General features: G+C 42.3%; 1 protein-coding gene across 2 annotated transcripts in view; it reads left to right on the forward strand.

Annotated features, from left to right (window-relative positions):
• The window catches only part of LOC144152118 (solute carrier organic anion transporter family member 74D-like), a 56,856-nt gene extending 49,820 nt beyond the window's left edge, over positions 1 to 7,036 (forward strand). For both annotated transcript variants that reach the window (XM_077683330.1, XM_077683329.1), the window contains 4 exons: positions 759 to 906; positions 1,640 to 1,815; positions 3,150 to 3,214; positions 4,737 to 7,036. In XM_077683330.1, the coding sequence (XP_077539456.1) occupies positions 759 to 906; positions 1,640 to 1,815; positions 3,150 to 3,214; positions 4,737 to 5,083 (736 nt within the window). In that variant the 3' untranslated portion in view covers positions 5,084 to 7,036. The remainder of the gene's footprint in view (positions 1 to 758; positions 907 to 1,639; positions 1,816 to 3,149; positions 3,215 to 4,736) is intronic.
• The last annotated feature ends 6,237 nt before the right edge of the window (positions 7,037 to 13,273 follow it).

Genomic DNA, 13,273 nt, shown 5'->3' on the forward strand with positions numbered 1-13,273 from the left:
CCTATGCCCCCCATTCTTTTCATTCCCAGTAAATACAGAATGTTTTCCGAGAGCATAAAAGGCCGCTGTGAAACAAAAAATTCCCAAACTTAATTCACTGAACTCCTTTGTATAGGTTAAGCATGCTTGCACTTCCCTAAATTCCTTCCTGTCAAAGTGCTAGTGTGTCTACATGACCAAGACTGGTGATGCGCTTGGTGCAAGGGGAGTGGCACCTTCTTAGTAAAAGAAGATATGCATGCTAATCAGTCTTTGAAACTTAAAACACAGACTTTGAGCTGATTAGGTTATAAAACAATGTCTATTCTTCAACTTAGCACTGTTTGCAGGATGTGGCCGTCACCCCAGTATGGCACTGTGATGCCAAGTACAATGTCTATTCTTCGCCACAGTATGGTAGGGTAATGCCAAGTTCACCTTAGCCCACAATAAGAGCCCCAATTCCACTATCTTGAGGTTACTTCTTACTTCTTTCTCATGTTCACTACACCAGCATTCAGTTGCTGTACCAACTGCCATTTCGCCATTTTTCCCATTTCTGTTTTGCGGGCGAGTCAGTGCACGTACAGGAACGGTCTTTCCCAGATTGCAGCAATCACTGCACCAAACATTGCGCGAATGGGCAGGAACTTTCACAGCGGCCAAAGAGGTGAACCCCCTTCGGGGCTTACGGGGGCTTGGAGAGCGAGGAACAAACGAGGTCCCCTTCAAAGAATGGCCATGACTGCGGCGTAGTACTAACAGGTTCATCCCTGCAGGAGCTCGCTGCTGGACACTTGCAATGTGGACTGCAACTGCAACACGCAGATCTACGAGCCAGTGTGCGCAAGCAACAAGGTCATCAGCTACTTCTCGCCCTGCCACGCTGGCTGCAAGAGTGTGGGAACCACTCCACTCAATATGACGGTGAGCGCCTGCTGCCTACGAGAGAACTACCCTTTCGTTAAAGGGGCCACGAAGTGGAAGGATAACTTGGTTCAATTGGAAAGAACTAGCCTTTGGCAACTCACTCAGCTCTAGTTCAGCCATGAAAGAAATTCTTGCAACCTAAGAAATGCACGAAATTTTAAGAAAACTTTAAGTTTTGTGCTACAGTGGTGCAATATGGGCAACAGTGACGCAATGGAGGCCAGCTCCAAAAACCATCAGTGTGTTAACTGCACGTTAGCAGTCAAGTACTACAATTAAATGTAACAAGAGGCCTTGCTACCTGTTTCTTAGCGGTGGCTTAGGTCGGTGGCTGCCGATCGCACAAACGAGATTCTGTGATGTAACAAAGAAATTGCCGGAATGTGATTATGGAGTCACCACTGCTTCATCTGTTTTCATTAGAATCTCGCTTATTTAAAGTTTGCAATGAAATTTGTATTATTGTAATTGGTACAAAGCGTTCTCCCTAATGAACCGAACTTGTATTTTGTATTCATGGCCTCTTTACTGACAAAAGCCACTTAGATGCACTACAAACAACCCATCACAAACTTTTAAATCCAGGATGCTACCTACCGTCTCTTTTTCTATGCTGGGGAAGTCTGGTTTTCATGTACAAACAAAAAATCATTCGACAAAAACGAATGAGGGACAGTTTCTGTTCTCGCCAGTAACAAATTGCTTCCTCGACGATGCATTTGTTTGGCAGATATACCAGAACTGCAGCTGCCTTGCGGGACAGGCCGGCATGGCGGACGACTCCTACGTAACCCAGGGACTGTGTGGCTCCACTTGCCAGCAGCTGGGCATCTTTCTCGCCATTGTCACTGCAGGCCAGGTCCTTGGGTCCACTGGACGGGTGGGAAGCCTGCTCATCTTCCTCAGGTGTGTTCGTACAGCAAGAAAGTTTGCTGAAATGTTTGTGGCACATTTCCTTTTCAAGGTCAATCAAGTGCACGGAGCACATTTTTTTCTCTAGGTACTAGTGAGGACTTAGCTTTGAAGCAGAAAGTAAGGCTGGCGACACCTGAATGCCCATAGTGGTATAGCCACTGCTTTTGTTTTGTTGTTTTTGAGCATGAAAGATCATGTACGGCCAACCAACAACCAATGCACCAACTGCTGCCTGCTTGCAGAACCTTAAAGTTGATGCATGAGAGAGTTAGAGGAATGCTGCCCACCTGCTAACCCTTTCCCCACATAAGTTCTCCCATCAGCTGCAAGGAAACCTCCTTCACGCCACTGGAGTAGCTCCCTTCTTTTGCATTGTGTTGCCATTGGGTGCAGTGATATAATATGTTCTCACTCAAAATAACCTGATGCAATCATGAGATGGCATGGATAGCTGCTACAATGACACAAAGCAAGCAGTTAGATAAAATTTTGCCTGGTCAGGTAGCATGACAGACAAGGCAAATCTCGGTGGAACAAGTCAAGGGATGGAATTTGTTTCGGACCCCCTTGCAGCCTCATTTACATTTTCCGCACAGCAGACGGTGCAAGTACTTGTTCTTCTCTGCAGCTGCTGACTTTTCTTTATTTTTCCCAGCAGCTGACTTCCCCCCCTCCTTTTTTTGAGAGAGACCTGTTCTGACTCCGTAATATTTGGTTGCATTGTCAATTGCTCTACAAGATTGACAGCAATATGGTTAAATTCTTACAAGTACCAGGCTTATCACACTGCCTTTATGTTGGTTCTGTGCATGTGTACTACAGGACTGTTCATGATTCTCATATTAATTGTGCAGATGGGAATTGGCTATTTCCAGGTTCAGTCACCGTAAAGTAAAGAAGGTGCTGCTTTCACCTGTATTGCCCACAAACGAGTATAATTAAAATATGAAGCTCTTACCATGGTAAAGCAGCTTAATTAACCAGCAATTGTTTTATAAATGATCAGTCTATCTATCCATACATGCATATACACATGGAGCAGTGCATATGCAAAGATGGGCATTTACAAAGGAGGAGTGAATGCTATACCAACTTCAGGAACCATAATGCGTGTGTGTGTGTGTCATGCTATAAAGAATGAGCTACTCCTACTTAATCCAAGCTGTCTCTGCGCATTAGGCTGAGCACAGTTTGGTGAACAAGCCAAGGACAATCCTGGGACCAGATTAAGAAAGCACGGTCGTGATGTCTGACAGAAGATGCTCATAGGATGTTAGAGGATCATCACATATCCAAAATAACATGGTGCGTTTTTTACAATGCAGGAGCGTTGACCCTGTTGACAAGAGCATGGCACTGGGAACCACGAGTTCAATCTTGAATCTGCTTGGTACGTAACGAAGTCTCACATTTTTCAACAACTGTAAAGATGGCATCGATTCTCAGTAATACAGTAATACAACAGGGCGGCATCAAATCTTCATGTGTTGAACAGTGTTCCCTGCAGATTACATTTGCTGTTGTGTTCGCAACTAGTTTGCGGATACCAGTTCAGAACTGGTGTGCGATCAGGCAAACTCCTAAACAATTTCATTTTGTGCAATCTATGCATTGGCTGGGGGAATTCAGCAAGCACTCTTAAATAATGAACAATAGGCTATCTCTGGCATCGAAGAGAATGGTATACAAATGATTCACACTGCCTTGGCACTTTACTAAACAACTTGAAAAAAAAAACTTGTCAGCCCAATGTACCAAGGGAAGGATTACGAATAATAATACATAATACTTTTGAGTCAGCCCAATGAACCATGGGAGGGATTACGTATAAGATTAATACTTAGGAGACAGAGTGTCTTGGATTAGGTCGCAAACTTGGATGGAAGACAATCACAGTTTGTATTAACAGAAAGAAGGAGACTTAAAAGCAGTGCATGTAGTGTGCAGAACTGACCACAATGGACCATTTGGGAGATGGTGGCTACAAAACGGCAGGACTAAAGTAGGGAAGACAACTAAATCATTTGAGGGACTAAGCGAGAAAACTCGGGGGTAAAGAATGGATTTGAACATCGCGAATTAGGTTCTGGAGGCCTATGAGAGAGGCCTTTCGCCTTGCAATGGACATAAATAGGCTGACAATGATGTCTAGTCAAATATGAACCTCAGCTTGAAGTTTATTGCTTGAAGCATGCTCCGAACCTATGTCCTTGCTAATATGCAGGTGAAACATTCCACTAGGTTTAAAAGGTGAAAATATGATAGGTCCCTTCCTACAGGACAGCATTCATTTGTACGTAACTGGTGTGCTCACTGCTGTGTTCTGTCAGCTCCACCAACTATGTAGTACAAAATCTTTAGTATATCATTAGACTATTTAGAAAGCAGTAGTTTGAAATGCATCCTATCAAATGCAAAGTCCACCATCGAAACACACTAAAGCAAAATCGTAGTGAGTTATGAACTGGCCAATAGTTTCACTTAAGCAAACCTATTCAGTCTCCACGCTGTCTTGAACTGCAGCTAAAACAATTACGTTGAGTCATTTGCCGTCCTGTCATTTTATTAAAGCTCAGATTAAATTAACAACTGCATATATTTTAAGCTTGGTTTACTTTGGTGAAATTTTGCGTAAGGCTGATGTACATACCAGTCCTAGAATCAACAATTTCAAAATAAAGAGTCTGCAAAGTTCAAACACATAAACTGGCATCAAGCACAAAACACAGCAAGAATGGTAATACACAGGTCGAATAAAACACAACTGTTTAATGAAATTTTATAACTTACAAGACCACTAACTAATTGACAAAACGTTTCGGAATACAGCCAAGTCTTCCTGCATTCCCAGTATCCCAGTTTTCATCGTAGCTTGACCCTAACCAAGTACCTTTTCTCTCACTCCCCGGCAGCCTTCATCCCGTACCCTCTGATCTATGGTGCCATCCTGGACCACTCGTGCCTCGTGTGGGAGGAGAAGTGCGGCCGGCAGGGAAACTGCTGGGTGTACGATGCTGACAAGCTGCGGTACTCGCTGCACCTCACCACGGTCGCGTTCCTGGCCGTGGCCGGCCTCTGCTACATCGGCATCGCCTTCATCAGCGGGCGCATCACCCGCTTCTACGAGGACGACCTCGCCGAGGAAGAGAAGGATGATCAGGGAGGGGACCAGTACGAGAGCAAGACCACCATCGCAGAGGCGCTCTCCATCGAGAGCATACAGAAGATCGCCGAGCATCCAGAGTCAACCAGGTTCTGAGTCTAGAGATGAAGGAGGCAAGGACGATGCCAAAGCCGCGACTTCAAAGTTTCATATTACTTGGCATGTTTGTGAATGTTATGATGCAGAGACTCAGAAGTGGACTGTTCTAAATGTGCGTGAGGTGCGGGGCTGTGAAAGAGGAGAACATTCCCAAATGAATCCAAGAAGTGTGATCCACTCTACTCAGCACGATACACCTTTATGAATGCCAAAAAAGCAAGATTTAGCCACGTGAGGCGACACCAGTTGGCTTTGGCTACACTACATGCTCTCTAGATAAGTTGTGGCACAGCTCTTGATGGTGCGTCGTACATTCCTGGTTAAACCGTGCAAGACCAGCCAGGACACAACACTCGGAAGGAAGTCGCTTTGGCTACCAGAAGAAAACGCAAACAAGAAAGTTCTGCGACACGGATCTATTTTCCAGTGGAATGAGAAACCGCAAAAGAGTCAGCAGAATATGTGCCTAATGTGAACACTATAAGCCATGTGACAGCTTGAAGAACATCTGCTTTGAATTGAACGCTACAATACAGCACTCAGAGTCAAAGAAGTGAAATGACTGTATTTTTCATTTCAACTAGCTCGCGTTGGTTTTAGAGCTCTCGCTTTCAATTTTGCCGGTAATGCGGAAGACCGTTCGGAGGTGCAGTGCACAGACACCGAGGACTTGCGCATCCAGCAGCCAACAACACAGGATTCCTACAACTCATGCTTTTGGGAATGACTCCCAAGAGTCAGCATGCTCGGTGACTTGTCATGTCTTGTTGAACCCCACCAAGTGCCTTTGGCGACCCCCTCTCGTCCGCTAAGGAACCCTATGTGTGGATTCAACAACTCCGAGCTGCATGTTGTGAAGTGCAATCGAAGACTCAGAGAAACCGTGCGTAGCTGTGATAAAAAGATTGTACGTGATGAACACTTTGAAGGAAAAAGAACTCTGCGACATTGGGAAGATGGTCTTCCTATTGCGCCTTACACATGTAATAATGTAAACTAAGAGGAATATTTTTATATATATTTCTATTTACAAGTTGCTGAAACTCAACAGACTGCTGGATGCACAGCAGAAGGGCTTTTATGCTTTTAATGTACCACGGTTGAACCTAGTTGCTAGTGTATATAAACAGCCCTCATTTTTATGAATTGCTGATTTTTCTTGATGCTGCTTCCAACATACAGTACAAATGTACGAATCTCAACTAGATAGGATGCAGTAAATACCAATTAAAAAGAGGCATATGCTTTAATAAAGACCTATTACTGCTGTCAGTCAAAATACTTGTGCTAGTTACCGTAAAAACCCACGTATAATACGAACCCGAATATAATATGAGGTAATATTTTAGGGATGCAAAATTGGAAAAAAAAATTTATTGGTTCATATCCTCGCGGCGCGGTGTTAGTTTACCCGCGCGGTGTTCACGCTCGTATCACACAAGTGAGGATAAGTCCCCGCAGTTCAATCACTGTCATGCGTGGCCTGTCAATCACTGTTTACGTGGCCCCGACATACTCGTACTCCACTGCTGAGAACTTCCCAAAGCGTGATTCACAAGAGCGCATGCGTGTTGCCGAACCAAACGCTTATCCATAAACAAAGAAATGGGTGGCTAGCACTGGCTAGGGCTAGAATTGGATAGCCACGTAGCAACGAAGCCAAGCCGCAGCCCCGAGCAATACCGAAACCATAACATGAAGCGGAACGTTGGAATTTTTGTTGTAATTTTAGTTTGGATCCGCATATAGTACGAGGCTGATATCTAGGACGCTAATATTTAGAAAAAAAACCTCGCATTATACGCGGGTATTTACGGTACGTCAGAGTTACTCTTTTACAGTAAATTGATTGCCAATAAAAATTGACTGCAAATCAGCTTGAGCACTTTACATGAAAATGATAATAACTGGCAGCACATTGAATACACATCTAAAAATAAATTATGCTCCCCAAGATTATGCTTCTATTGTGATGTTCCACTGTGTGCTAAAGGTTACCCAGAGAAAGGAGTGCTAGGAAATAGACTTGCTTTCTTGGTAAACCTTGCTGGGAAAATTGTTACATGTACGCATTTTAAAATAACTGTGTGCGACAAAATGCAGGGCAATAAAATTGGCCATTGTTGCCATGAATAAATACAAGAATGATAATTTTTCCCCCATGTTTGGAGATACGACTGATGATGCGAGTTTGGTGATGCAAGTCATTTTGTGCCAGCAAAAAAGTTTTGGTTCAGCTAAATAGAATTTCGAAGCAACAAAAACTATGAAGAAATACAAGAATTCAAGTTCCTCCACGTGTTTTGTGATATGATTGGCCCGAGTCACTTTGAACCAGGGAAAGTGAGCTTTGGTGCAGCAAAATGGGATCCTGGAGCAGTGAGAGGTATCCTCTGGAGCTGTAAAACTGGCGTGAGCATAGCAATTCGACCCACAGGAACAGAAATGCATGTTTCCTGGATCACATAAAAATCTGTTTGCAACAGAACATGTGTTACGGCTGCATAATAATACGTCAAATAGCAAATTTGGGCATGAAGAGTAGCCCTTTAGAGCTTAGAAGACTCGCCTTCAGCCCATAGAACAAACATCAGTGACGTGCCCTGAATGAAACTAGCATTATCCTTCAAACTTACTGTTTCACGACACTGATAATAAGAAAAACGAACGGTTGTTTTGCAGTGATGCAACATGACAAGAGTAAAAATTTGTGTGAATCCTCAAAAACAAATTTGGTTGCAAATTTTCACATTGCTGTGGGTCGAGGTGGGCTTGAGAAGTCAAATGTTAATAATGAGAATGCTAGCTTAAACACATATACACCAGTCCCACTATGACAGCTTCTAACTGCACATATCCAATGATTCTCTTCTATTGGAAATGATTTCTCAGTGAATGCAAGGTGATTTAGAAAACAGACACTGTTTTGCTAGACACACAGTGTGAAAATAATACCACCTTTGCTCAAACTTCCAGTGCACATTTCCCCCCCCCCAAAATTAACTGATATTTAGAGCACATTTAGAGCAAGCTGGTTTTAAAAAAGAGTCTGACCTTCCCATATAGCCATTTTAGCATTGATTTGGTGCCGAAAGATGCTGAGAAATCGCCAATCAAGCGCTGATTAACCATGACGAAAACAGCTACTGCAGCCGCTATTTGCATCATGATAAAGTGGGAAAGGAGAAGAAAACAAGCTTACAAATTACAGGCCAATATCGGTTCTTCCTCTGCTCTCTAAAATATTTGAAGATGCCCTCCCTGATAGGTTATCCAATTTCTTTGCACATCATAATATTATCAGCAAAGTCCAGTATGGCTTCCGAAAAGGACGGTCAATAGAGCAGGCGCTCCTTCATATAAAAGATGAAATAATGAAAAATGTTGAAGAGAAGATTTTGACAGTGGGGTTATTTCTAGACCTGAGGAAAAAACTTTATCCAATTAACCACACAATTTTGTTAAATAAATTAGGCAAATATGGAATTAGAGGCGTGAAGTTACCTAAAACCCGAGATGGCTTGTACGCCTTGGAGAGGCTAGGTCAGGTTTTTAAACGATTCAGCGCGGCGTGCCTCAGGGGTCAAAATTGGGACCAATAATCTTTTTGGCTTTTATTAATGACATCACTTCCGTTCTGCATCCTGGCGAGCCAATAATGTATGCAAAGACTCAATTCTCTAAAACGAGAGGCCGTCGTTTTGAAAAGACATGGTAGCGCCTTACAAATGCATGTGTTCTGGGGCGGGGGCACCGCTTTGAGGGGGTGGGACAAGTTCCAAGTTCAGCCAAGAAAAGCGCTGCATTCAGGGGCACAAAGTAATGGGCACTGCCCTTTGTCGTTTTGTTTCTCCCTTTGTGCTTTTGAGTACAGCGCTTTTCTTGGCTGAACACGTCCCACCCCCTCAAAGCGGCGCCCCCGTCCCAGAACACATGCGTTTGTAAGGCGCTATCGCGTCGTTCCAAAACGACGGCCCTTTCCTGGAGAATCGGGCCCCAGATGACACCAATGCCTTTTTCACATAAAAAAATGTAATTGACCTATCCAGTATCCCTCAGCACTTTCCTTGTGGCTTCGTCAAAATGAACTGCAACTAAAACCTGCAAAGACAAAATATGTAATGTTTTAACCAATAAACAAACCATGATTACAGAGTCAACAGTAATGTTTGAAGGGACCACAATCTACAGAACAAGGGAGCAAAAAAATTCTAGGAGTATAACGAAAATTTAACTCGGAACACTCACGTTACACAATTAAGCAATGAACTGTCCCGAACTGTTGGAATATTAATTGCACACGTTATTCCTTATGTGGTTAAAATTACAGCTGTATAACACCACTTTTTACTCCAAGTTATGCTATGTTGAACTTGAATGGGGAACTACAACTGGTCAAAATTACAAAAAATTAATGACCTTACAAAAGAATGCTAAGGATTTGCGTTAATTACAGGCTACAATAGTGACCTCCAATTGGCTCCACTACTCCGTCAATACGGCATGCTTCGAGCAGGCCAGATTTATAACTTCCGACTACTGCAAATTATCCATAAAAATAAGACACAGCTTGTAGACAATGAACTCGACAGAACTTACTATTCCTTAAGGCATTGAAATCAGCATACTCCCAGAACCAGAACCAATTATAGAAAACAAATGTTATCATATCAAACCATTACAGTCCTAAACAAACTATCTGATCGGATTGACTATCATGTCTTCATTAGAAAATTTTACAGCCAAATAAGTCCTAAGAAAGAACATTCGCTTCTCTTAAGTCCAAAAGTACCGTTTGCATGTATGTAGGACATTTTTTCTCCTCTCCTTTTTATTTTTTTCTTCTTTTGAAGAATCCCAAATATAGAATTATGTATATAAAACAATAGCGCAACCACTTGTCTGCACATGCTGAGTAAATCAATTGTTACCTAGATCCTTTTGTATGCTTGCTATAGCTTTTACAATACAATCCCTGCTGCCTGTAATCCCTTTCGTAAACCCTGCGCTCTATTTTCGTGTTACTTTTTGAGATCTTTCTCGTGCAGATTGATGCGTGCCATTGCGAAATTGTTTGTCTAATTGCAGTGTAGATGAGTGTATAGTTATAGTACAATGTAACCTCATTACAACAGATCTGCTTACAACAGATATTAGGATACAACATGCTGTTTTACGATGTTTATTCTGCATTCTTATCTGTGCCATCGATTAAACTTCTTTTACTGTAGATTCTGTTACAACATACGTTTCGATATAAGACTAGTTTGAAGGTTAGCAAGTCTATTTTTGCACCTCTACAGTGGACTTCTCAAGCTTTTCATGTGTTTGCAGTGTCTGTGCTTCTAATTTACAATGGTGATCAAACAAAAACAATTTGAATCAATTAACAATAAGTGTGAATTAGTAGAAGTGAAACAGTTTGCTTGCCAAAAGCTAGCACTGTGAAGTGCATACAGTCATGCACTTGCAGCATGTGTGTGTGATGTCCTCGCAGTCAAAAGATAATTTTAAACTTAGCAATGTTAGTGCAACAGATCTAATGTGTATAATAAGTTGCCATAGTTGAAAAAAAGAAAAGAAAATATATAAGACCCAATACAATATAGATGGGGGCTTATATTTTCTCCAAGCTAGCAACAGGACCTTAACTTTCACTTTGCTGATATTCATGTGGAGACAATTCAAATGCAAATAAAAGTAGTTTGAAGAAGTGAAAGCACAGTGATAATAGTATGAGTGAATGTAAAGGTGGAGAAGGTGCCATACAAGAGGCGCACAGTAAATGTAAGAAGACGCATGCATGTGATTTTGTGATGTGCTTCATAGTATTACAGAAGGATGAAACCACCGAAAAACCCCCGTCATCCTGAAAGTTTGCTGGTTTGCTGGCCAACCTGGTTCAGTTGTAACTGAATTTCTAGAAAGAACTGGGATACTTTGATTGTTTTGTTTTTAACAGTTGAAAAGTCCGAACTCTTGTTATAACAGACTGTGTTCTTAATTCTATCAAAGTTTCTAGTAACAGTATTTGGATTGTTCCTGCTTCTTTTACAGCAGATTGAAATCACGATCATCACCATGGTCTTTCGTAACGAGGTTATATTGTATAAGAGTTGCACATTTTCAATGTGCTGTACACCTGCCAACGTGGAGGCCTGCGGCTCCGTCAAGCTGATTTTCCTCAGCTTTTTCCACAGGCCTCCAGCATCATGCCCCCTGTGATGCGAAATAAACGATTCTATTCTACTCATTAAACTGGCAGCAAGCGAGGAAGCGGTGATGTACAGTGGTATGAAAGCAACTGAATACAGCGCTACCACATACCGAGCGGTTTGGTCAGTTTCGGTCACATCAGACGTGCTTCCCCGTGATGTTCTGGACCACCAAGTAAAATGTTCCTTCATGGTACCCATGATCAGCCTTGACGCATACTTGAAGAAAAACACATACTCCTTTTGAGGCCTCGTGAATGTTGGCGTCAACCAAATACTTGTGTGTAGCTTGCACGCTTCGAAAAGTGGTATCGCTGCGCCAAGTATGGATGAGTAGTGCCAGGCAGTGGCAGCCAGGAAAGACATTGCACACACCAGACGTTTGAACCGTTTCCAGTGCAAGTTGAGCGATATCATATAGCCAGTGGTGGTGGCACCTGTTTTCATGTTTTCACTATTTTTTCCCTTATTTTTAAAAAAAAAACCTAAGCATAAATGGCACATTCGTGTTCTCGGTGAGATAATCTATCCATCTTGAGTAACTTGTATTTGACTTCAGTGTCCTTTAAGAGTATGTTTACAGTAGCCGACCGATTTTTTGGACCTGGAGGGAAACAAAATATAGTTCGAAAACAAGAGCAGTCTGAAAAATCCGTTAGTCATTACCCCTACGGGACAACTGGTGGTTCTTCGGGAAAGTCCGAAATATCCAGCAAGCTCGAATTTTTGGAGTCCGAAAAAACGGTCGGCTACTGAATTCCCTATTTTTTATTAACTGTGCGCCCATCCTTATATGATCTGCAGCTTAGCTATACTGCACCGGATTTCTCTTTCGTGGTTGGGGTCAGCACTAACGATCTGTCTGAAGTAGTTGTATTCTTTTACTTCTTCTAGCGCTTCGTTTCCTAAGCTGAAGAGGACGTTTCTCGCATGCTTATTCCTCATTACTCATTAGTTTAGATTTATTTATATTTATTTTTAGCCCCACAGCCATGCTTTCTGATTGTAGTACTTCAAGCATTGTTTGAAGGTGTTCTGCAGTCTCACTCAGCGATACTATGTCGTCTCCAAACCTCAAATGGCTCAAGTATTCCTCTTTAACATAAGAGTAAGTATCCGTAATCTTATGTTATCCCAGTCAAGAGCTTTCTACACACCCCCTCCAGACACGCTGTGAATAAGTAGTTCTGGTGAGATGGTATCTCCCTGCCTTACTCCCTTCCAGATCGAGAATTTATTGCTTTGCTTGTGGAGGGTTATCACACCCATGCATTCTTTATATATGTCTTCTATAAGTCTTATATTATATAGGTCTCCTGTATCCTCTGGTCTTTTAGTGCTTCTAGCATGACTGCGGTGAGCACAGAATCAAATGCTTTCTCATAGTCTACAAATGCCATGTAAAGGGGTTTAGTGTATTCTGCGAATTTTTCTATCACTTGATTGACAACAGGAATGTGATCCAGGGTTGAGTACCCTTTCCTAAACCCAGCCTGCTCTCTGGGTTGTTGGAAATCAAGACTGTCACCTATGCGGCTCATTATAACTTTGGTAAAAAGCTTGTACACAACAGAGAGTAGGCTGATGGGTCTGTAATTCTTGAGGTCCTTGGGATCTCCCTTCTTATGAATATGAATAATGTCAGCATTTTTCCAAGCTATGGGCACTTTTCGAGTTTTCAAGCATTCCGAAAATAGTACAGCAAGCTTTTCCAGTACAATATCTCCTCCCTCCTTCAAAAGATTCATGGTTATGCTGTCGTCACCTGCAGCTTTTCCTTTTTTCATGACTTTGAGAGCCTTTCCTACCTCCTCTTTAGTTACTAGTAGGACATCGGAAGTTAACTGTACTCTCAGCAGTTTCCCCAGGTATAATGTCACTGGCATACAGTCTGGTGTAGAATCATTCTGCTACCTTTATTATCTCGTCCAAGTTGTGCGTTATGTTACAATGCCCATCTCTAAGTGCGTAC

The sequence above is a fragment of the Haemaphysalis longicornis genome, unplaced genomic scaffold (genome assembly GCF_048455015.1).
Source record: "Haemaphysalis longicornis isolate Haplotype H1 unplaced genomic scaffold, Haemaphysalis longicornis Haplotype H1 scaffold_9, whole genome shotgun sequence".
Taxonomy (NCBI): Eukaryota; Metazoa; Arthropoda; class Arachnida; order Ixodida; family Ixodidae; genus Haemaphysalis; species Haemaphysalis longicornis.